Consider the following 26,604-nt stretch of genomic DNA (forward strand, 5'->3'; position numbering starts at 1 on the left):
TGCTAGCTAACTAATTATTTCCAATTTCTAATTATGTACAGTGATACCTTGATACTTGGCATTAATTTGTTTCGGGAGGTGCAACAGGTAATAAAAAGGACGAGCCCCAAATAAATCTATTACTTACCATGTAACTCATGTAACTTTCTGTCTGACTTTTTCCTATATCAGTAGCCTTCCCAGCATGGCCAACTTCCTATCCACTCTCTATGGCCATCTCCATCCCTTTTGCAATGACCGTCCCAGCATGGATGACTTCCTCTGCATTCTCCACAGTTGTTTCCCTCTTATAGCAGCATGTTGAGTACTAGACAAAGGCTGAATACTGGGACAATATTTTCATGTCAAAATGCATTGAAAACCGAACGAGTTTCAAAGCAGTTTAATACAAGATACTGTATCTCTGTAGTTGCAGCAGAATATTCTCAAGTGACCCACCAGATAGTATTGAAAGGTAGTTTCCAGTTTTCCCCAAGATTGTCATTTAACATGGTATTCAATGTCATAGCATTGGGCCTGCCATGGGCAATGCAGAATAACTCTACTTCTTCCATGCAATACATCTTCAGCTATTTGAACACTTTTTTTGTATGTTGTCTCAGCTGTTTCTTCTGTACCCGTGTTTTTTCAGCATAGGAGTTGGTTTCTAGACTTCTCAACATCTTCATTATCTTCCTTTAGACTTGTTCCAATTTGTCCTCGTCCTTTTTGAATTATGTTGCCTGATATACACACAATATTCCATGTGATAGGGTAAAGTGGGTTAATAACATCCCATAATATGGATTCTGTATCCTCTGTTAAGAAACCCAGTATAGTGTTTTCCTTTTTAGCAGCTTAATTACACTGCTGGCTCATGTCTAACTTATGGTTAATAAAACACCTGAATGTATGTCTAAACCTGGTCCTTTTTGAATTGAAGTGAAAAAAAGTAATGTATTAGTACCTAGTTAGCACAATTTGGAAACATAAAAAGGAATATTTTTCAAGTATTAATGTTGCAAAATGTATAATTTACTTTTAAAAAAGCAATCAATAGAATAAACATAATGAAACTATACATCGACATATTGATGTATTTCATAACATCAAAGCAAATCAGTTATTATTGTATGGTTTATTTCCTTTATCAACTTTTGCAGTGTTATTAAAAAAACAATACCCGGGTGTTTGAGGGTTTTATTTATTGAAGGGTCTACTTCCTGTAGAAGGTAAATGAATCTGCTATATATTTGGTGCTGTAATCAATAATGTTAACATTGTAAATGTTACTGGAACAGGAATGCATAAGACTTGAAGTTTTATTACAGAAAAACTGAACACATGATGTTGTAAAATTCTCTCACAAAGATAGCCTTGAAAAGGGGATTAGGATTGCATGTGAAGACAGTTTGAACAACACTAGATGAATGTGTTATAAATCATATGTAAACATATTTTCATTAATTTCATAGCTCATGGTCTGAGGAGAGGAAATGTTCTCTCTTTGCAGATACTCCAATTAGAAAATTGCTTCAGAAGTATAGCTAACAAGCATTTTTTTTCAATTGCTAATGTGTTATGTTTACAGCTTCCTGCCGTGGCAGTTGAGCATTATTTTATTTTTTTTCCTCCCCCTCAGGTCCCTGTACAGTGGTCAGATATGGTAACTTTAAAAGCCAGAATGATCAATTATGGCTTACCACGTTATCATTGGCTGACCCATGCTTGGAATTTTTTCCAGAGAGAGGTTAGTGATCAAGCAGTCAATAATCATGTCTATTAATTATAAATTGCATTTTATGTAGTTAAATTAAATGAGATATTATTTTTTCTTCTTCTCATGTGTCCTATTACAGTTGTAAATATGATGGACAGTAATGTATAACTAATTCCAATAAATAAATCAATATAATGAATAATCTTCTCTCACCTCTTGTCCACTTGATAGGAAACTGTCACATAGTTAAAAGAAGACAATTATTGATTTTGCCTTGATTTTGAGTATGTCAGAAGCTGGGCAAAATTATAACCAGAATTAGTATTTGGCATGAATCAACTTACCAGGCTGTCATGCTTTATTCAGTGGTCCATGGTTAAAATTGGATTTTGTTCCACATATGAGCTGAGCCATTTAATATGGGAGTTGATGGTGTTTAACATTAATCAGGGTAACTTTTCATAGTAAAAAGAATGATCTGCCTAAATTATGGAAAGGAGAAAAACTTAACATGTTCCTGAAGAAAAGATCTTATGTGCTTTGAAGGCTTTGATTTAAAATGAATTTGAAAACTTCAATGTTTACATTTAATATCTGGGAGTAAAGTTGAAGAAAGCCTAATTATTTTCAGAGAATTAATTACAAGCAATGTTTTCATAGGTTGGTGGCGTGTGCCAGGGTCCAGTTTTATTTCTTGCATAAGGTGGAACAGCACTAATTTGTACATTAATAGAAACGAGGGCACAGAAGATTATTAACAGATGAATCATTATCTAGAAAATACATGGAGGTATGCATAAAAAGCCATCAATTCCAGATACTTCTTCACAGACTTCTTCATGCTAATTTTCTTGAAATCTGTGCAATTAAAAAATTCTTGGCTGAATTAGTAAATTGGTTCTAGAAACAGCTAAATAGGAAAACAAATGCAATTAATGAATTGCATTGTTCAAAATCTCTGCATCTATTAAGGAAAAAACAGAGCCATGGTACGTCATTTTTGATTGGGGGGGGGGGAGAGCCTTGAAAAAAACCCGGTTTATTTTTTCCTAGGGGGAAAAAGCCTTATTTTCTTCGCACTCTGGTGTCCTGCTTTAAGAATTGCAAGCTTAATGAGTGTTGGGATTCTAAGTGCTGAAATTGTTACAGAGAGAGCACTTGTGGAGAGAAACTGTTTTGGGTGCTAATTACAGAAACTTTTTTCTGTTTCATTGGGCAAATGAGAAGATTATGACCCTTATTATTACACCAATCACAGGAGAAAATGTGCAGTAATTTTAAAGAAAAATTTAAGAAATAAACATTCCTTAGTGGCTTAGTTTAAAATTATCTTTTTTGGTGTAACCATAATATTGGTACATCCACTAAATCATTCTGATTATGGTTAAGCCTGTTATTGCTATGTTGTAAACTTTTAAAAACTTTTAATATTTATATGCTGCCAGTTGAATTGAAGGGTTGAACTTATTTGGCAGATAAATCCTGTAAATAAATAAAGACTAACTATGGACATGCTGAAAACACTTCCATGGACACACATGAGAATTGATAGAAGAGAGAGATGCTATTACAAACTGAGGGCCAGGACCAGAAAGTATAGAAGACAGGTATATGCCACCGCTGTACTGAATAGAAATCTGAACAAGATTTCGTCAAAGTCATCTGGTCTATGCAGACACATGCCATGCATTTATCCAAATTCCCTGTTGCCCTGTACCCAATGCTTTCCAAGTTACCTACAAAGATACTCTTATTATTCGTGGCTAAGCTAAATGTAAGAAATGCACATTAGACATCAAATACCAGATAATCTTGATCATGTAAAATAAATTAGTATTTTCATCCTTACATGTTTTCTCCCAATTGGATTCATACGTGCAGTTCTCAGTTTTATGAAGAGCCATGTTGAATGTAATCTTTGACCTCTGAACACACATAACTTGTGCTGTTATAAAGTATGGGTACAATGGGCTGTTTATCTAATATTTGGTTTGAGATATTTTACATTAATTTGAGCTATTTATGTCCATGGTAAGTAACTTGATGGAACCTTCCATATTTAAGTGTATCTAAATGCTATAATGCTCTAATTTCACTTGAAGATGTGCTTTCTTGAAATACTTGGGCATTTTTCATTTACAAGCAGTCTTTGCTTAGCGATTATTCAAAATTATGACAGCCACTGCCCCCAAGAGGTAGTTAACCCAAGTTTTGAAGTTCTGAAGGCCATAACCCCCATCTCTTATCTGTTGTGACATGATAGCATTTGGGTGCTTGGCAACTGGCTTGCAGTTTGGCCATTTGCAGCATCCCACAGTCACATGACTGTGATTTTTGATGTTTTTTACAAGTTCCTAGCATTTACTTTTGGCAAAAAGGTACCCTTTAAATAAAATGGATTTGCTTAATGACCTCCGCATTTGCTTAACAACTACTACATTCACAGCAAAAAAAGATAATAAAATTCTGTGCAATCACGCGGTGATCCACTTAATGACTATAATGACTTACTGGCTCAATTATATTTATAAGTCAAGGACTACTTGTAGCTATTTTTCCACTTTAAGGGTATGTTTATAGTAGCACTCCCATTTCAATATGCTGGCCTTACTAAATGTAACTATCTTTCCTTGAACGTCTACATCTATTTTTTCTTTTTTTAACCCTTTTTTAGAGACAACTGGACAAGAAACATAAAATAGCCTGTTCCTCACATAATTCCCCATATAACTTGCTTGTTGTACATTCCAAAGGATTTTAATCTGAGATTTAGTGTGTTCTATCAAAACAGTTTTAGGTGTTTAAGATTCCATAAACTTGGGAATGGGCAATTTTAGTTTTCTGTAGATTTCCCATCCCAGTCTCCCAAAGTACGTATCTCAAAACAAAATAAATATTTGGTTGTTAATTTATTTATATTTATCCTGTATTATTTTTTATAAATAAAAGTGGTGTATATATATCATACTCCTTTCTCTTCCAGCTTTCCCCATAACAGCAACTCTGTGAATTGGGTTAGGTTGAGAGAGAGTGATTGGCTTACAGACATCCAAGTGACTTTCATGCCTGTGGCAGAGTTAGTCTCTTGGTTAGCCTGGTGCGTTAATCACTAGACAAAACTACACTCTCATTTTTAATTTATTTTTTATTTTGCACTAGCTGTGTCCGGCCATGCATTGCTGTGGCTCAGTCTGGTTTGCCAACTTTAGAACATGCAGCATATAATTGTCCATGGGATAGGAATCCATGTGTAGATGTAAACCGCACAGTTCTAAAGATTGACCTTGAGCTTTGTTGATGATGATTGCAAACGCCAATCGAATTGAGAATTGCAATCTCTGAAATTGAAATGGCATATTAGTTGGAATCATATAAATGCAAGGAATGAGGACATCTTCACCTTTGAAAAGTCCTGTCAAGACCGTTGCATGCAGAATGCAGCTGCGAGAGCAATCATGGGCTTTCCCCAAAATGCCCATATAACACCAACACTCCGCAGTCTGCATTGGTTGCCAATCAGTTTCCGGTCACAATTCAAAGTGTTGGTTATGACCTATAAAGCCCTCCATGGCACCGGACCAGATTATCTCAGGGACCGCCTTCTGCTGCACAAATCCCAGCGACCAGTTAGGTCCCACAGAGTGGGCCTTCTCCGAGTCCCGTCAACTAAACAATGTCGTTTGGCAGGGCCCAGGGGAAGAGCTTTCTCTCTGGCGGCCCCGGCCCTCTGGAACCAACTCCCCCCAGAGATTAGAATTGCCCCCACCCTCCCCTGCCTTTTGTAAGCTCCTTAAAATCCACCACTGCCATCAGGCATGGGGGAACTGAGATACTCTTTCCCCCTAGGCCTTTACAATTTATGCATGGTATGTTTGTTTGTAGGTGTGATTGGTTTTAAAATAAGGGTTTTTTAGTTGTTTTAGTATTGGATTTACATGCTGTTTTTTTATTATTGTTGTTAGCCGCCCCGAGTCTACGGAGAGGGGCGGCATACAAATCCAATAAATGAATGAATAAGTAAGTAAGTAAGTAAGTAAGTAAGTAAGTAAGTAAGTAAGTAAGTAAATAAATAAAAGCGGAATGAGCAATCTTCCACCTGGTAGAAATGTCACAGCTGATGCAAGAGCCAAGGCTATGTCATTTTGGGATCGAATTGCTGCAAGAATCAATCTAACTTGGACAAGAGGTCCTTCATTCATATATAATGAAATGAAAGAATTCTCTATACAGCTTCATTGCTACTGTTTTTACCTGTCACAGGTGTAGTAGGTATAGTAGTAGGTATAAAAACACACATACATATTCGAATGTAACATCATATAAATGGACCATTGCCATTGGTTTAAATTATCACCAGCCAAAGAAAACGCACCTCCTATCATTTTCACCAGCCTCAATGCCAAGCAAATCCCTGTTTGCTGTTTCAAAATAAATAAAGGAATGTACTGAAAATGAAAATAACCATAGGAAATCGAGAATTAAAAGGTGCGTTGGGTGTAGGATTCGAACCCCCAGCCCTAGAGATTTCATGCCTCTATGCCTCCCACTTGGCTAGGGACCAATTGGAAGACCCGATCTTTTACCACACTTAGGAAACTCCATATAAACAGAGCATTGGTTCAAATTATCACCAGCCAATCCAAACATGTCTCTTATCTTTTTCACCATACCACACTTTGCTAACTCCATATGAACAGACAATTATCATTGGTTCAAATTATCAATCACCAGCCAATCCAAACACACCTCCTATTTTTTTTCATTAGCCTCAATGTCAAGCAGCACCCTGTTTTACCTGTAACTGGTGTGACATCTATATAATATAGGTACATTAAAACGTGTGTATTCAAATGCAATGCTGTGTCCAAATTTCAAATGAATTGGTGAAGAACATTGGGAGATTTAAGATTTTGAACAAATGAACATTTACATTTTTATTTATATAGAGTAGGAAATCAGTAAGATCATTAGACATAGAGCTCTTGTCTCACAATCAGGAGGTTGTGAGTTTGAACCTAGATAGAGGCAGATGTAGGGTGTCCTGCTTAGGCAGGGGGTTGGACTAGATGGCTTGCAAGGTCCCTTACAACTCTGTTAATCTGGTGCTACATTACTCCTTTGGCCATTTGTTATATATCATTTAGAAATCTAGATTCTGTCAAGAGGATTAGAAACTTTTTTCTGGGAAAATGAAAAAGTTTACATTGTCAGAAAAACAAAATTACTTTGATCCAGTCTTAATGGCACAGAAGTGACAGTTTATTAGTAGATATTTCATGCTATAAACCTCTGTAAATTATGCCCAAATTCCAATAACATTTTCTTGCCAAATATGCAAATCTAACTTTTGAAACAAACATACTTGTGGAATGTATTCCAGGCCCAAAGCAATTTTTTGGTGATTTAATTGGAAAAGCTGACTTATAGTTTTAGAAATAAAACCAATTTAGTGTATTTCCGATTTTAACATTATGCTAACTATATTTGACCATTCACTGTTTACTTTTGAAAGTATTTGGAACTTATTTGCTTTCTACTTTAGTGAGTACTTATCTTTTTATTTCACTAAAGATACATAATTATATTTGGGAAACATTCTTTTTAAAATTGAGGATACATTAATTTCCTAAAAGGCATGCCTTTTTATTTTTATTTTTTCCATTTTAAAGCACAGCTTTGCTTACCAAGATGAGTCACAAAGGAAACAAAGGCCTTGAGGTTTTGAAGATAATTTTCACATTTGTATTTTGGAGGAATTTAATTTATGCTCTCTTGAAGTTTACCAAACATGCATCTTCAGACATATAAGTGCTTTAGGTAGTCCTATCAAACAAAAGGAGACGGTGATGTTTGGCCTGGCCAATATTCCAAGCTATTTTTGTTTATAGCTCTAAAGAGGTATTGTTTTCTTCTAGAGCAGGGGTGTCCAACCTTGGCAACTTGAAGACTTGTTGACTTCAACTCTTTGCTAGCAGAGGAATGCTAGGAGTTGAAGTCCACAAATCTTCCAGTTGTCAAGGTTGGAGATCCCTGTTCTAGAGTATTGATATTCAAAAACAAGGTTTCCTTTAGAGAAGCTGCAAGCTTATACGCAACTCAGAATTGTTCACTGTGGTCCTTAAGCATCACACAATGGTTCTTTTGCAGTTTAAATGCTGTGGAGTGGTGTATTTCACGGATTGGCTGGAAATGACAGAGATGGATTGGCCTCCTGATTCCTGCTGTGTGAGGGAATTCCCAGGCTGTTCGAAACAGGCACACCATGAAGATCTTAGTGACCTTTACCAGGAGGTAAGACCTTAAACAAAAACCTACTTCTAACCCTGGGAACAGTGTGTTTTATTTGCTACAGCTGCTTTCCACCCATAGCATAAGCACATCATTCTAAAGTCTTCAGCTGTATGCGGACATCGATAGTGGAATTTGGACTTTATTTTTTACTAGAATTGTGTCATCATTTCAGAGTATTTCTTTACCTAAACCAAGAAATAGAACAGGCGGGCATAAAAGCAGCAGGGGTAGGAATGATTTCCTACTTCTTGGAAGCTTCCCGATTGAGTTTCTTTGTGGGAGTCTGGCAGGGGGTACCACAAATTTCCCCTTCCTTTCCTTTTGCAGATAAGTGGCTGCTGGTGGGAGGGGAGGGAGCAAGAGATTGTGAGATTGAGCAGGAAATTGTCATAGAACGTTTAAAATGAATGTCACACGACTGCAGCAGCAACAGCTAGTAGCACTGAAGCAGCCACAGCTTTCCTAAATTTCATTCCCACAGGTCCTAGATTTTGAATGCATTCTGAAAATTGAGCCATTTTAGGTACCTTGGTTTAAAAATCACCTACCCGTAATGCTTCACAGATGAAGGTCATGATAACGATAATTTTTAGTAGTAGCAATAGTAATAGTAGTAGTGTGTGTATATGTGTGCATATAAAACAGGAATGAGCATCCATAAGAAGTTGGGTACTTGCAGTCCATAGCACTCCTTTGGGGACATTCAGAGCCAGCCCCCTCCCAAAAGGTAGGAAAATGATTGAGTCTGGGAGGGTTTAAAAGGATCAATTTAGCTTTAATCCCCTCCAATTCTAATCCCTTCTAGAGAAAGGGCCATAAAAAGTTGTTTCTTCTTTCTTTGATGATGTGAAAGTATGTTTCTCCATTGCATCTGGAAGGAGAGTCCAACATGGGTAATACTCCAATTCTATTGGTAGAGACTGAGTTAAAAATTTACATATTATTTGAGCACCGCCCCCTCTGCTCTTCCCATGAGCCAGTTTTAAAAACTCAGTCTAAGTGCAGAGACATACTGAGTTGTAGCTTAGAGAGTTTAAGTACTTAAAATAAGAAAAATAGTGAATAAAATGTTTTAGCATGTTGTTACCGTTTTAATCCTCTCCTTTGTGTTTCAGATGCAGAAGACTGAAGAGGATCAGACGGTCAGGGGTCTCTGTCCTCAGCGGACAACACCCCCAACGAACCTTCTCAGGGGTTGTTTGCCTTCTCCCAGTGGGAGCACCCCGTAGAGAAGCACCCAGCCTGGGGGTCCCTGGTCTCCGAGACCATACCGGGGCTGTCAGCCAAATGTGGGGGGGGTCCGCCCCCCCCACTGGGAGGCTTGAAATCCGAGCGCACGAAGCAGACGGAGCCGAGCGCCTCACAGCTGACTGGGAAGTCAGCGGAGCGGCCGTTAGAGCCGCCGCGGTGGCCGCAGCAGCCAAAACCGCCAAGCGCCCCGAAAGGACCCACAACGGGTGCGGGCACCCTCCAGAGGACGGGACGGGGCAGGAAGACACCCCCGGTCAACGGAGGGGCCCGACAGCGGCCAGAGAAGCCACGCGAACTGGGCGCCGCCATCTTGAAGGCGGCTGGTGCAGCAAGACGCGTTTTGGCGCGCAAAAGCTTTTTTCGGGCGGCAAACAAGCGTGAACGGGCGAATCGGCCCTAGTGCGCAGGCGCGGGCCCAAGGAGGCTAAAGACGCCATTTTTGGAGCACTTCTGACGAGGATAGCGAGATCCAAGCTACCGGTGGTCAGAAAGCCATAATCCTGGGCTAATATTGGAAGGAAGGTTCCCATATTACACAGCAGCCGTGAGTACTATGGAGGAACATCAAGGGAAGGAGGTCCCCAGCTCCCCTGCCTCATCTAAGGACAAGGCAAAGGGGAAGGCCAAAGAGAAATCTAAGTCACACACTTCTGCCTCCTCCTCCTCCATTAAAGAGGCTGAAAAACGTATTAAAGCATTGGAAAAAAAGCTGGAAGCAGCATTACAGGCATCCCCAGTGGGTCTCCCTCTAACTCAGAGGCAACCTTCAGACCCTATGTCACCCCCTCTACCTTTGGGCCTACAGGGGTTACACCAGAAGGGGACTGGTCACCGGATAGGCAGTTTCTGCCCCTACCCCAGGCCATGCCTTCGCCCAGCACATCTTGGGCCAGGCCAGGCTCGGCAGCTCAGACAACAAGAGGCCTCCAGGGGCCAACAGCCACCTTTACGCCCACAGCGGCGGGCTTGCGCTCCCAGCCCGGGGCATGGCAGAATTTGCCCCCAGACCTGCAGGACCTTATCGCAAATGCGTACTCGCAGGGCATGGCACCGCCCCCCTCGGGTTTTGGTTCCTTATTGGAAGAGCAGGAACAATTTGAGGACAGTGAACCGGAATATGGTTTTTCCGAGGATGAGACTACCCCAGAACAAGTCCCCTCGGTTGGCCTGTTCAAACCAGCGCTCTTCAGAACCTTACTGTCTAAGGCCAAGCAAATAATGAATCTGCCTGGCTCAGAAAAGACTACAGAAACCACTGAGTCGGGTCAGACGTCGGCCTCTCTCCTAGATGAGCCTCAACCCGAGTCCGACCATTTTCCTGCATCAGGCATTTTCGTAAAAGGGGTAAAACGACCTTGGCAACAGCCAGCGGCAGCTCAGGGGCCATCCAACCTTGAGAGGAAATTTTATACCTTCGACGAGGAGGTGGAAAAGCTGCTCGAATTCCCCCCTATAGACCAGCCGGTCGTCACGCTTGTCTCCAGCGCATTGGTCCCCTCGGAGACCGGAGAATGCTTACGGCCAGAGGAGAGAAAAGCAGAGACACTGCTACGTAAGGCACACCAGATGTCTGGCTGGGGATTCTGGGCAGCGGCGGCAGCGTCGTTCATCAACCGCGCATCGCTCATGTGGATTAAGGAAATGCAATCCCGCCTGGGGCCCGAGGACGGGCGTCTCCGCCAGGACTTGAGTAAGCTATTGGCGGCGACGGAATTTTCGGCGGACGCCACTCTTCACGCGGCCAAGTTCTCCGCCAGAAGCATGGCAACCACTTTGTCATCGCGCCGCCTGCTGTGGCTACGGAACTGGCAGGCGGATCTTAAATCTAAATGGCGCCTAGCCTCCGGCCCCTTTCAAGGCTCCACACTCTTCGGAGACCTGTTGGAGAAAGTCTTAGTGGAGGACAAGGATAAGAGGAAAGTACTGCCTAGGGCTAACAGGCGGCCGGACAGGAGGTTCACTCCTTATTCAAGGCGTCAGTCCTTTCGTTGGGATTCCTCCACCGGGGCTCCTCAAAACCAACGGTCCTTTTCCCAGGGACAATATGGCCAGCAGTCCTATAGGAGTGACCGCGGCTCCTTCCAGGACAGGACAAGGAGCTATCACCAGTCTAGGAGGCCCTTTCGAGGAAACACCCAAAGAGGGTTCAAACGCACCAAATGACGCGACCGGCCCTCGCCCAATCGGAGGGAAACTACAGGAGTTCTGCATGGCTTGGCAGGCAACATCCTCTGACAAATGGGCCATAGCAACAGTCACATATGGGCTTCGACTGGAATTCATCCAACCACCTCCCAGCCGGTTTCTACGCTGTCCCATACTAAAGGACATGGCAAAGAAACTACAATTACGCCAAGAGATCTCACACCTGTTGGAAATCCAAGCCATAGAGTTGGTTCCGCCACAGGACGAGGGCAGGGGATTTTATTCCATGATTTTCATCGTCCCCAAACCCTCAGGAGGCTGCAGGTTGATCCTCAACCTGAAGCAACTGAACCTATTCATAAAATACCGAAGGTTCAGGATGCACTCCTTACAGACCATTCTGGCTTCCATACAACACCGAGACATTTTAACATCCATCGACCTCAAGGAGGCATACCTGCATGTCCCTATCCATCCGGACCATCGCAGATTTCTCAGATTCTGCACCGAAGGCAGACACTACCAATACAGGGCCATGTCATTCGGCCTGTCATCGGCCCCAAGGACATTTACCAAGCTCTTGGACGTACTGACCGCCAGCTTAAGGGCAAGGTCCATCAGACTGATGGCGTACCTGGACGACATAGTCATATTGTCCAGGTCCCAGGTAGTGGCAGAGAGAGATCTCAGCGAGACAGTTCGCACGTTGGAACTTCACGGTTTCACGATCAACGTGGCGAAAAGCCAGTTGATGCCTACCACCAAGCTTTTACACTTAGGAGCCATTATAGACACACTAGAGGGCACAGTGTCATTGTCACCAGAAAGACAGGACAACATCCGACGGTTGATTTCAGGCCTCCATACGGGGCCAATACCATTGTCACTGCTGTCAAAAATATCCAATACGCAGGCGGATTGGCTGAGTCGCTCCACCTTGGATCCATCGGAGTGGAGGCTGGATCCGGCCCTGTTTCAACAGGTGGTGAGGCGGTTTGGAATTCCATTAGTGGACCTGTTCGCCAGTCCCCTGAATGCTCAACTTCCGAGATTCTACTCGAGGTTTCCGGCACCGGGCGCAGAGGAGGTCAACGCTCTCCTAACACCCTGGCCGCCAGGACTCCTCTATGCGTTCCCACCAACGCCTCTTCTCCCAAGAGTGGTGGAGAAGATCCTGAGGGAAGGAGCGGAGGTATTGCTGGTGGCCCCACACTGGCCTCGCCGTCCGTGGTTCTCCGACCTAGTGGCATTGTCGGTGTCAACCCCTTGGAGGATTCCGGACCAGATGATCTCCCTCAGCCAGGGGAACCTACAACATCCAGACCCACAGTGGCTTCAACTGACCGTTTGGCACTTGAACGGGTCAGGCTACGAGGATTAAAGCTACCGGAGAAGGTCATCGACACCATGCAGGCTGCAAGGCGTCCATCTACATCCCGAATTTATCAGACGACGTGGGCGGCCTTTTGCGGTTTCTGCGACAAACAGCAAATTGATACGGGACAGGCCTCAGTGATTACGGTTCTGGAGTTCCTGCAGGCTGGCCTCGATCGTGGCCTAGCCCCAAATACACTAAAGCGCCATGTGGCAGCCCTCGCAACTATGATACAGGTTGAGGGAGTCCGTTCCTTGGCTTACCATCCTTGGGTTAAGGATTTTCTACGGGGAGCTACAAACCAACATTCCCCACCGATCCGGAGGTTTCCCTCATGGGACCTTCAATTGGTCCTCAAGGCCTTGACAAAACCACCGTTTGAGCCTTTGAGATCAGTATCGTTACGACTGCTGTCAATCAAAACAGCCTTCTTAGTGGCTATTACGTCGGCACGGAGGGTGTCAGAGTTAGCTGCGTTATCAGTACGCCCTGACCTCTGTATTTTTTACCCAGACCGAGTGGTGCTGAGGTTGGACCCTTCCTTTATACCAAAAGTAAACTCTGAGTTCCACAGGAAACAGGAGCTCATCCTGCCTGACTTTTGTACCCATGGCAATCACCCATCGGAATTGCGATGGCATAAGATCGATGTACGCCGTGCGGTCAAGATTTACATTAGACGCACAGAGACCTTTCGGAAGACGGAAAGACTGTTTGTTTCGTTCTCGTCAGATAAAAAAGGACTGGGACTTTCATCTGTTTCCATTAGTCGTTGGATCAGGGACTGTATTGCGGAGGCATACAGAGCTCGTGAGCAACCGGTTCCATCGGGAGTGACTGCTCATTCGACGAGGAGTGCAGCGACCTCAGCAGCCTGGGCCACCCAGGCGTCCATAGACGACATCTGTAGGGCTGCAACGTGGTCAGCTCCGTCAACGTTCATCCGGCATTATAAGTTGGACTCCTTCGCCTCTGCAGAGGCGGCATTTGGGAGACGTGTGTTACAACGAGTTTGTTTATCCCCAACGTCCCTGACAAGACCTTCTCCCTCCCATGGGCAGTAAATCTCTGGTATATCCCATGTTGGACTCTCCTTCCAGATGCAATGGAGAAGAACCGTTGTACCTACCTGAACGGTCTTCTCAGTGCACTGGAAGGAGAGTCCAAACCCACCCGGTTTAGTTTGGGTGCAGGGACGCCGGAGTATGCAGTTAGTCAGTTATTAGTGTTATCAATAAAAATTGGTTATCCTCTTACTTTAGTTCTTTCGTTTTTAAAACTGGCTCATGGGAAGAGCAGAGGGGGCGGTGCTCAAATAATATGTAAATTTTTAACTCAGTCTCTACCAATAGAATTGGAGTATTACCCATGTTGGACTCTCCTTCCAGTGCACTGAGAAGACCGTTCAGGTAGGTACAACGGTTCTTCTAACATGTCAGGAGCCAAATAATTAAAAGTCCAATCCTGGGCCATTTTCTATAAGGAAGTGACTTCTTTTTTTCCACTGAAGTTTCTCTTAGACTATAACAAAATTCTTGAGTTTGTTCTGCTGCACGAAGACTAAAAACAAGGCACAAGTCTTTCCCATGTAGGGGTAGGTTCCGACTGGTTTGCCCGAACAGGTAGAGACCCGCTGGTGATGTCACGATGACATCACCAAACTGGATTAGTCGGTCCCGGTCCATGGGTGCCTCCATCTTTTTTTTTTTTTTTTTTTAATGACCTATTTTAATATAGATTTTTTTCTTCTGTGCATGTGCAGAAGCTAAGTTTCCAGCACTGCACATACATTGCAATTTTGTTTTTGGCTTTTTTAAACAACAAATTTTTGGATTTGTTTTTGCATTGCGCATGTGTGCGGGAATGGCCATACAACACTGGAGGAAGCGAACTGGCAGCGAGATAAATTGAGACTGACCCCTAATTCAAACTGTTCATTAATTTGGAGATTGTATTGCTACCATGACCCACATGGGCAACTCATACAGGCTTGGTTTTCTTCTGAAATAAAAATCAGTTTTCTAAAGACAAATTGGGTATGACTCTATGTATATTTTCATTCCCTCTTCCAGCAGGAAATTATTGAATGCCCTTATTGTTAATCCAGCCAAAAATTAAAATCTTTATAAAGAAATTAAAAATATTAAAATATATTTAAAATTCTATACAATACCTTAAAGAATGCTCATCTGTTTGGTCATTCTTTTTTTAGAAACGTTAAAAAAATTGCTAGCATTACAGTAACAGGTAGTCCCCACCTATGACCACAACTGAGTCCAAAATCTCTGGCTAAGTGAGACAGTTAAGTGAATTTTGTTCCATTTTACGACATTTCTTGTCACAGTTATTAAGTGAATTACTACAATTGTTATGTTAGTAATACTATTGTTAATTGAATTTGGCTTTCTCATTGACTTTGCTTGTCAAACATTTGCAAAATGACCCTGGGAGACTGCAACTATCCTACTGTAAATATGAGCCAGTTGCCTGGCATCTGAATTTTGATCAGGCGACTATAGGGTTGCTGCAATTGTCATAAGTGTTATAAGTCACTTTTTTCAATGCCACTGTAAGTTTGTGTGGTCATTAAACAAAAGGTTATAAATTGAAGACTACTTGTATGCATTATTATAAGATTATTTTATTTTATTTTTTTTATTTTTTTTATTTATTTTGTCCAATACACAATGAGGGTTTTAGTAGGTGTGTGTGTGTATATATATATATATGTCACATGTTTAAGCTGAATTTGAAAATTAAGGGAGACTAGGATAGATCTATTTCGGCCTTATTTTGGCCTCATCAGCTAGCCATACCCACTGGGACTTGAACCTGCAACCTTTGCCTTGTAAGGCAGAGAATTATCCTCTAGGCTACAGTATCCAATCCCTTCAGCTCTGTACCAGGGAAGGGTTACATTTTGTGTCGAATCACCCTGGTATATTGAAGGAACATCACAGCTCCTTTTTTGCCTCTCGGCCCAACCCAGGGCCATTTCCAAGGCAGTTAATTTTATTGATAGCCGACAATTCTATCTGTATGTGTCACATGTTTAAGCTGAATTTGAAAATTAAGGGAGACTAGGATAGATCTATTTCGGCCTTATTTTGGCCTCATCAGCTAGCCATACCCACTGGGACTTGAACCTGCAACCTTTGCCTTGTAAGGCAGAGAATTATCCTCTAGGCTACAGTATCCAATCCCTTCAGCTCTGTACCAGGGAAGGGTTACATTTTGTGTCGAATCACCCTGGTATATTGAAGGAACATCACAGCTCCTTTTTTGCCTCTCGGCCCAACCCAGGGCCATTTCCAAGGCAGTTAATTTTATTGATAGCCGACAATTCTATCTGTATGTGTCACACGTTTAAGCTGAATTTGAAAATTAAGGGAGACTAGGATAGATCTATTTCGGCCTTATTTTGGCCTCATCAGCTAGCCATACCCACTGGGACTTGAACCTGCAACCTTTGCCTTGTAAGGCAGAGAATTATCCTCTAGGCTACAGTATCCAATCCCTTCAGCTCTGTACCAGGGAAGGGTTACATTTTGTGTCGAATCACCCTGGTATATTGAAGGAACATCACAGCTCCTTTTTTGCCTCTCGGCCCAACCCAGGGCCATTTCCAAGGCAGTTAATTTTATTGATAGCCGACAATTCTATCTGTATGTGTCACATGTTTAAGCTGAATTTGAAAATTAAGGGAGACTAGGATAGATCTATTTCGGCCTTATTTTGGCCTCATCAGCTAGCCATACCCACTGGGACTTGAACCTGCAACCTTTGCCTTGTAAGGCAGAGAATTATCCTCTAGGCTACAGTATCCAATCCCTTCAGCTCTGTACCAGGGAAGGGTTACATTTTGTGTCGAATCACCCTGGTATATTGAAGGAACATCACAGCTCCTTTTTTGCCTCTCGGCCCAACCCAGGGCCATTTCCAAGGCAGTTAATTTTATTGATAGCCGACAATTCTATCTGTATGTGTCACATGTTTAAGCTGAATTTGAAAATTAAGGGAGACTAGGATAGATCTATTTCGGCCTTATTTTGGCCTCATCAGCTAGCCATACCCACTGGGACTTGAACCTGCAACCTTTGCCTTGTAAGGCAGAGAATTATCCTCTAGGCCAGAGGTCCCCAACCTTTTTAGCACCAGGGCCCGGCTTTAAGTTAGACGAGTTTTCTACGGCCCGGTGGGGGGGGGGCTTTGGTCATATGGGGGTGGGGTTATGGAGGGGTGGAGCTTAGTGACGCAGCCCTCCACACTTCTCCACAGGGCGGGGAGAATGAGGAGGCTCCTTTGGCGGCTGGGGGCTGCCTGGCTTTGTGATTTTGACTGGGGGGGGACTTAGGAAGGTCCTACTTCTCCCCCCCCCAGCCAAAAACTCAAAGCCTATCTGCTCCAGAAACTTGGCGATCGCGCCCCACCGCCGCCGCCTCCTCCGTTTCCCCCAACGGCAAGCAATCTAAACGCGGGAAGGGCATTCCGGCGCTTCCCTTCAGCCTCAGAAGCCCCCTCGACGCTGGAGGGATGGTTATGAGGGGAGCGAGCGAGGAGAAGAAGACGTCCCACTCATCGCTCCTGAGGGAACGGGCGAGGGCGTCGGAGACCCAAAGCCCATCCTGCGTGGAGGGAGACGGAGCCAAGCGGGGCCACCCGGAGACCTTCTCCCGTCTTCTTCTCCTCGCTCGCTCCCCTCATAACCAGCAGCCCCGCTCGCGGGGGGATGCCCGTTCGTAGCTACCAGCCCGCCAAGCGTCGAGGGGGCTTCTGAGGCTGAAGGGAAGAGCCGGAATGCCCTTCCCGCGTTTAGATTGGGGGAAACGGAGGAGGCAGCGGTTTTCTCCTCGCTCCAGAAACTAGGCGATCGCGTCCCACCGCCGCCGCCGCCTCCTCCGTTTCCCCCAACGGCAAGCAATCTAAACGCGGGAAGGGCATTCCAGCTCTTCCCTTCAGCCTCAGAAGCCCCCTCGACGCTTGGCGGGCTGGCGTAGCTATGAACGGGCATCCCCCCGTGAGTGGGGCTGCTGGTTATGAGGGGAGCGAGCGAGGAGAAGAAGACGGGAAAAGGTCTCCGGGTGGCCCCGCTTGGCTCCGTCTCCCTCCACGCAGGATGGGCTTTGGGTCTCCGACGCCCTCGCCCGTTCCCTCAGGAGCGATGAGTGGGACGTCTTCTTCTCCTCGCTCGCTCCCCTCATAACCATCCCTCCAGCGTCGAGGGGGCTTCTGAGGCTGAAGGGAAGCGCCGGAATGCCCTTCCCGGGTTTAGATTGCTTGCCGTTGGGGGAAACGGAGGAGGCGGCGGTTCTTTTCTCCTCGCTCCAGAAACTAGGCGATCGCGCCCCACCGCCGCCGCCGCCTCCTCCGTTTCCCCCAACGGCAAGCAATCTAAATGCGGGAAGGGCATTCCGGCTCTTCCCTTCAGCCTCAGAAGCCCCCTCGACGCTTGGCGGGCTGGCGTAGCTACGAACGGGCATCCCCCCGCGAGCGGGGCTGCTGGTTATGAGGGGAGCGAGCGAGGAGAAGAAGACGGGAAAAGGTCTCCGGGTGGCCCCGCTTGGCTCCGTCTCCCTCCACGCAGGATGGGCTTTGGGTCTCCGACGCCGCGGACCGGCTGGAAAACCCCAACGGCCCGGTCCCGGTCCGCGGACCGGCGGTTGGGGACCTCTGCTCTAGGCTACAGTATCCAATCCCTTCATATATATATACACACACACAGAGAGAGAAAAATACATAATGAAGGTTATAGAGGAGATACTCATAGTAAAATATATCTTAGAAAGAATAGAAAAGAAGATATAGTAATAGAACATATCGATGAAAGAATAGAAAAAGGGATATAGGAATAGAAGAAAGGAATAGGAGATATAGGAGAGTAATATTATGAACATTATGGCATTAAATAGTTGCTTCCACAAATTAAATTTCCACTCTTTTTATTCTCTTTCTTCATAGTTCATTTAAAGAACTGAACTACAGGGATTTTTTTGAGGTTGAAGATGAATTACAAACCTTTTAATTTGACAGCTGTTATAGGAGACACAGTATGTGATTTTATTCTCCCCTGCCACAAGCTTCCAGTATTCCTAAAATCCATAGGGAGGAAAAATAAGAGAAATGTAGTCACTTTTGATTTTCCATCATTAGAAATTTTGAACCCTTTTATTCAGTTCCATGCAGGTTTTTTTGTTCCTTTTTCTGTCTTTTAAGATAAACTGTTCTAAATGTTTCAAGCTTTTATTAAATATCTGGACCAACGCTTGAAATTTGGTCTACTTTTAGAAATCTGTAGAGAACTTGATGATCAATATTATTGGCTTCAGTTGAAAATAAATGTGAATGCTTCAAAAGGTTTGTGGTGAAGAGATGAATTGAGATTTAACAAAAAATAGGAGGGGGGAACTTGTTAATGACTGGAACAGTTAAAATGCGTACAATGTACACTAAAAACTGGGGTTGGACAGCAGATAAATCAAATCAAAGAAATAAGTAAATAAATAAGTAAGTAAATAAATAATCAATCAATCCAAAAGCAGCCTTCTAGTAACTTACATCTATCTATCTATCTATCTATCTATCTATCTATCTATCTATCTATCTATCTATCTATCTATCTATCTAACAAGTATAGTATTATAGTACATATTAACATAAGATAACATAACATAACATAAGTAGAACATAGTAATAGAAAGGATAATAAGACAATAGGACAGGGACATTAGGCACATAAGTGCACTTATGCACACCCCTTACAGACGTCTTAGAAAAGGGGAGAGGTCAATTGTAGATAATGTAAGGTTGAAGATTTTGGGGTTGGGGGAAGCAACAACAGAGTCAGGTAATGAGTTCCAGGCGGTGACGACTATATTGCTGATATCGTATTTTCTGCAGTCAAGTTTGGAGCGATTTACATTCAGTTTGTTTCTATTACGTTCTCTTGTGTTGTTGTTGTTAAAGGTGAGGTAGTCACTGACAGGGAGTACATTATGACGTATGATTTTATGAACAACAATTAAATCAGGAGTAGGGTAATTTGTTACGTGAGGAGTGAAGGACTCTTCTTGTGAAGTATTTATTTATTTATTTATTTATTTATTTATTTATTTATTTATTCATCTATTTTAATTTAAGAGTTATATACAGTCCCATTTCCAAGATAGCAGAATGCTGCTAAATCTAATAAAAAGATATATTTAAAAAATCCAGAATTCATATGGGATTTTTCTGTAATATTGAAAGATATTGAAAGATATTACAAGAACGTGTGCAAGTATTCTGACCCAGTTCCCCAAACACAACAAACCCTCTGACGTGAACTCCAAATATTCAGAATGCCAGCAGTCCTGGCAAAACATTTTCTCTTGCAGGCTAACAAGTCGGTCCATCCGGAAGATGAGTAGTTGTCTGCGACACTTATTCATCTCCACCCCCTGCCTTTTATCCTCAGAGTTAGGGTGGGACCAGGTTAGCAGCGATGGTTCTTCCTTCCCCAGGATTGACCCACGGCTTTCCACTGCTCTCCTTTTCTCTGCCTTGTGCGCAGCCATGTGTCAGGCACTGCACCCAACATTTCCTCTTCTTCTTCATCAACCACCTCCAGAGCTGGGGACTGTTGACTCTCCATCTGAGGGCTGATGCATGGCCCAGGCTCCGCCTCTGTCTCTCTCTCTGCCAGCTCCATTCCCTCTTGCCCCTTGGAGCTCCCAGGTTGCCCTGATTCTGATCCTAACTCTCAGGCCTCCTCTTCTACCTCTGAGTTGATTGCTGGAGGGGCTGGCGGCTGACAGGCCACAACAGCATGGCAAAGGCAAATCTAAGTGAACAGAATGTTTCTTGGGAAAGACCTAACCATTGAGAAGATTTTCTTATCAAATCTCTGTGGGTAGATCTAGAGAAAGTCAGTTGGAAAATAATACATATACAGTAGTCCCTCGCTATACCGCGCTTCACCTACTGCAGCTTCACTTCATCGCGGGTTTTCAAGAAATATTAATGAGAAAAATCATTCGCAGATCTTCGCTGGTTCGCGGGTTTCTGAGGAAGTCGATCGGCAGATTTAAACAGCCCGCCGAACTCGATCGGCAGGTTTTTCAAAAAAAATAATATCTAAAATTGTAAATACTGTATTTAAATACTGTATCTAAAATAAATACTGTGTGGGAAGGGTTTATAAACACTTAAAACAATGAAAACTTACCAAACAATTACAATAGAAATACTTAAATAAGTACTATCAGTCGATAAATTCCCCATCACGGATTTTACCTATCGTGGCTGGGTCTGGAACGTAACACCAGCGATAGGTTAGGGACTACTGTAAGTTAGTTAACAATTGCTTGTTGAGCGACTGAAGTTGGAATAAAAAGGTTCACCGATTCTCATTGTTGAAGCCATCACAATACAGTATCTCAACAGTCACACAATTGTGATTTGGGAGCTGGGCATCAGACTCACCATATGACAATCTTTTTTTTAAAAAAGTTTTCTTTATTGAGTTTTACAAAGTAATAAATAAAAGAAGGTGTATACACCACAATATCTTTCTTTTTTTACAGATCTTACCCATTTATGACAATCTTATGCTTACTTGATCGTCATGTGCATTCTTTGCCGGTTTCCAACAAACAAATCAGTAGGGAATTTGCAAATGGTGATGATGCTTAACTGCATAGGATTCGCTTAACAAATGCAACTGGAATTGTCACATTGCTGCCATAAGTTGGCATTGACACATGTCATCACATTTTACAACAGCATCGCTTAGCAATACAGTTGCTGGTCTCAGTTACTATCCTTGAGTGAGGAGTACTTGTTTAGCATAGTGATGGAAAGCCCTTTTACATACCAGAATCCCAAACTGAATATAGATTTGTCAGAAAACCCCTTGGAATTGAAGCGGAAAATGGAGCAGCATTTCCTCATTCATACAATCTACAGATCTGGGTTGCCTGTTTGTACTCTTCCTTGGGATCTGTCCCTCTTTCTATGATGTGTCTTTCTTGTTTCATATCTTCACAAAATATATTGTCCAACCACATTGGCAACTTCATTCCTGGAACTTCACTGAAATTGTTTGCGATTGTTCAATACCTCCTTTTTAAGAACTATTCCTTTTCTCATAAGTGTCCCACTACAATTTGCTGTTACTCTATATTTATTAAAATTGGCACAGATTCTGGGGTAACTAAAAACCCCTCTTTGCTTTAATTTTATTTTTTCCTTATTAGTTGCATTATCTTTTGGAAAAGCTTTTCCTTAGTAGGATAAATACTAGCAATTGTATTGCTTTTATTTGTTCTTTGATTTATTTTATCATGAATGCTCTGTACAGTGTTACCAAATTTATTTGCATTAATTCATGACCAGGTGTAGATAAGTTTAACAGTGGAACTTTTTCTCCTTTTTCGTTCTTTAGAACAATATATATTTTCTCAACGATATATTTCAATCATTGGCATCATTGCCCTCTTCAGATACTTTATACCTATAAATGATACATTTTTTAATACCAGGACTTCAAGCTCATTTTGTTCCTTTCTCATACTCTGAACACTAATATATAGACAATGAAGGCTGTGAACACTAATATGCTATGTGATTTCTTTGGAGTGTGTTAATAGGCCTCATTACAGATAATCCTCAACTTACAACAGTTCATTTAATGACATTCGAAGTTACAATGGCAATGAAAAAAGTGACTAAGTGACTAAAAGTGACTTATGACCGCTGCAGCATCCCCGTGATCATGGGATCAAAATTCAGATGCTTGGCAACTAGCTCATATTTATGATGGTTTCAGTCTGCTGGAGTCATGCAATAACCATTTGTGACCTGACAAGCAAAGTCCATGGGAAAGCCAGATTCCCTTAACAACTGCAGTGATTCACTTAACAACTGTGGCAAGAAAGGTCATAAAATGGGGCAAAACTCGGTTAAGAATGTCTTGCTTAGCAACAGAAATTTGTGGTTGTCAGTTGAGGACTACCTGTACTCATTTTTTTTCCTCTAGTACACATCGTTATCTAAGCTTCTTACATCAGACCCATGTGCTCTAATTCCCACAGTATTCAGTATGAAAGCCTTCTGATGCTCTGTCCAAATACAGATAGTTTACCTATCATTTAGCAATTGCAATGAGACCAATAACTTGGCCTCTCAGTGAAGAAGGCACTACATGGAAAATCACATGACCATGAAGTTATAATTTTACTTCAGCTTTCCTTTGCCTTGCAGCTCCTCAAAAGATACTTTAAATATATACTTTTAATATATATTTTCTTCTTAATAATGATTTTCAAAATGTTTTTATAATGATTGTTTTTCAGTACCTGTAATTTTGTTTGTTGTATGCTGTCCAGAGTTGCTTTTAGTGAGATGAATGGTAGTATGGTAAACAAACCAATATCATTCCAAACAGCCAGGTGAGACAATCTTTAGATAAGTAGGTAGGTAGATGATAGATGGATAGATAGATGGATGGATGGAAGGATGGATAGATAGATAGATATGTTATTTACTTTATTTATTAGATTTGTATGCTGCCCTTCTCCCAAGACTCGGGGTGGATAGATGGATGGATGGATGGATAGATAGATAGGTAGGTAGGTAGGTAGGTAGATAGATAGGTAGATAGATAGATAGATTACTTGAGTTGGAAGGGACCTTGTAGGTCATCTAGTCCAACCCGCCACTCAAGCAGAAGTCCCTACACCATTTCAGACAAATAGCTATCCAATCTCCTCTTGAAAATCTTAAGTGTTGGAGCTCTTACAACCTCCACAGGCAAGCTGTACCACTGGTTGATTGCTCTCACTGTCAGAAAGTTTCTCCTTATTTCCATCCATTATTTTTTGTCTAGCTTCTGGCTCCTTGGAAAACAGTCTGACTCCCTCCTCTGTGTGGCAGCCCCTCAAGTATTGGGAAACTGCTATCATCATGTGTCCCCTGGTCCTTCTCGTCCCCTTCTCTTCCTCTTCTTTGAGGAAGGTTTGTGGAACCTGACTCAGAATGAAACTGAGTAAAAGGGCTAATCTTATACAGTCTTTCTCCCCACTCCCCTGCTCCTTGGAATGCTCACCCTTCTGCTGGGAAAATTAGCAAGAAGAGAAGCAATTGCCGTATTTACGTTCATTGGAGAGAAAGAGACTAAGCAGACACACAATAGGGAATACAAACGGAAAGGAATTCACCAGCATCAGCTGTTTGTCTAGCCCATTTCCAGCTGCCAGTTAGGAAAAAGGAAGCCTGTAGCATGAAACTGATTATGATCTGGTTCATTACAGGCAACAGGACAAGCTGGCTAGAGAGTTCTAATTAAAGTCAGAGAGTTGAGCTTTTTAATTGGTTAGCATTTTAAAGGATGCGTGTCAGCTCAGAAAAGGTAGCTTGTTTAGGTAATCTCTCCCCAGTGCAAGGGGGAGGGGGGGAAAACCCAGGTCAGGCACAGGACAATATGTAATAACTGGTTGTAATGATGAGCAAGTGCTTGAGAGAAAAGAGAAAGATGGACATTGTGAAGGGGATAAATGCATAGTTGTTGCAAAGTTAATTTTTCATCTCCATTTAACCGCAAATCGTTGCTGACTGGGACAGTCACTAAACAAGGACTATCTGTGCATTTTTACCACTCGTTGTAAAATGTAACATGTGCCCACAATCTATTATTCCAATAACTTTGGCCATAGTCCTAGAAATAAAATCTGTTATAGCCGATCATTCATTTGTAATGCTTTTATTTTCCTTGTCAGTTGTAATTCTCCATTTCAACTCACAAGGTTTCCCTTCCTAGACAGACTAATATGTAATATCCAGGAAAATGTTTTGAATAAATATAAAATGGGTAGCTAAAATTGACAAAAATGTTCTTTGTGTAGACTAGCTCCGGGGTCTCCAACCTTGGCAACTTTAAGACTTGTGGACTTCAACTCGCAGAATTCTTCAGTCTGCAAACCTGGCTGAGAAGTTCTGGAAGTTGAGATCCACAAGTCTTAAAGTTGCCAAGGTTGGAGACCCCTGGAATAGATTATAGCACTGCTCTGAAATTAAATGAAAGAGGAACTGCCCCATTTGAGGTACTGCTGAATTTTATTTTATTTTTGCTCCACAGGGTTGTGACAAAAAGATGTACACATTCCTGAGAGGAACTAAGCAGCTGCAGGTGCTTCGATTTCTAGGAATCTCCATAGGGGTTACCCAAATTTTGGCTATGATCCTTACAATTACTTTGGTGTGGGCTCTGTATTATGACCGCCAGGATCCACGCACAGACCAAATGCTGTCTTTGAAGAAGGATGCCAGTCATCACCTGTCATGTCATTCTGTGGAATTATTAAAACCTACCCTGACAAGGATCCTTGAGCATACCACAATGGCAAACAGCTTTAACACACACTTCGAAATGGAGGAACTATAGCGCAATCTGCCAGTCTGCGATTTCTACAATTTGAATATAGCCATCATTTTGGATCCTGGACACTGCCTTTTAAGTTGTCATGGCAAAGCGGGCACGGAATGAAGATTCTCTTAAGGACAATTGTTTTTCTTTTCTCATCAAACTTGTTAGAGTTGCCGTGCTAAAAATAATTCTTTTGCAGAATAAGGACAATTCTTCATTTTTCATGAGATTGTAGGCACCATGTGGAAAGTAGATCACTAGTCTCATAATATTGAGTGGGGAAAAATAGGAATAATTTTAGGGATCTCACCTATTTAAAGTTTTCACTTCAACAATTCTGCTAGATTGAGGATGGAAATGTTCATTGCTGAAATCCCCACAGATGATAGATGGCCATAGACAATCAGTATTCAACAGTTACATATAATTTAAGTGATTTTTCCATTTCATTCTCAAGGAATGGAAACTGGCAAGCCACAATTATTGAACACATTGCATTCAGATCTGCTTTCTTGCAGTTCTTAATCACAGCTGAAAAAACCCTGAACTTGGACCTTTCAGAATCTTTAAAAAAAACACCTTTGAAAATATGACAGTCGTATCAATTTAATCCACACATAGAATTGCATGTGAGAAAAATAATTCACAGTTCTGTAGTCATGGATGTACTGATGGGAATGTCCTTTGATACAGTAGGTGCATGATTTGCATTTGGAATATAGCTGTCAGTGAAATTTAAGTATGAAATCCATACTTAACAATACATCATTTCCCAACACATGCGTATAAACTTCAACTCCCAGAATTCTCCAGCCAGCTAAGTTGAAATTGATTTGTCCCACAATAAAGGCACAAAGAACATCTTAAGCAGAACTTATGACAACTGTTATTACTAAATAATGGTGGTAATAGCCACTAAAAGATCAGGGATAGATGTGTATATAATCAAGTGTGTGTATGTGTAATAGAATTGCTATCAATATGGAAATTTAGATTTTTGTAAAGAGGATAATCTTATTTTAGCATTATTTTGTTTAGTTTAAGGAAATATGTGAATCATTTCATTTTTAATGACTTATTCATTTTCAAATTAAATTATGTGGGCTGAAGGAAAAAATACATATTAATACTTAAGTGTCTTTGTTATATGTGACAGGTCTGTGGGTTGTGTGTGTGTGTCTGAATGTTCACCTTGAGATAATTCTACTCATATGTTTATTTGCTGAAACTTAAGTTAAATAGGTAGTCTATGTTGTCTCCAAAGTAAAGCTCACTGTAAAAGGATTCCAACTCCTCCTCCCCTCCTTATTTTTCACTAATTTTGGAGGATGATTTACCAAATTAACCATTGAAATCAATGAGAATACGGCTTACTTAACTTTGCTTAGACTTTGTACTTAGCATTGTGGAAATATATAGTCATGTATGATTTGGCTCATTTGA

General features: G+C 42.0%; 1 protein-coding gene across 1 annotated transcript in view; it reads left to right on the forward strand.

Annotated features, from left to right (window-relative positions):
• Window positions 1–26,278, forward strand: part of TSPAN12 (tetraspanin 12) — a 96,257-nt gene extending 69,979 nt beyond the window's left edge. The window contains exons 6-8 of the mRNA XM_070755447.1: window positions 1,622–1,729; window positions 7,847–7,990; window positions 24,874–26,278. Of these exons, the coding sequence (XP_070611548.1) occupies window positions 1,622–1,729; window positions 7,847–7,990; window positions 24,874–25,179 (558 nt within the window). The 3' untranslated portion in view covers window positions 25,180–26,278. The remainder of the gene's footprint in view (window positions 1–1,621; window positions 1,730–7,846; window positions 7,991–24,873) is intronic.
• Window positions 26,279–26,604: the final 326 nt, after the last annotated feature.

This window comes from Erythrolamprus reginae, chromosome 6, assembly GCF_031021105.1.
Source record: "Erythrolamprus reginae isolate rEryReg1 chromosome 6, rEryReg1.hap1, whole genome shotgun sequence".
Taxonomy (NCBI): domain Eukaryota; kingdom Metazoa; phylum Chordata; class Lepidosauria; order Squamata; family Dipsadidae; genus Erythrolamprus; species Erythrolamprus reginae.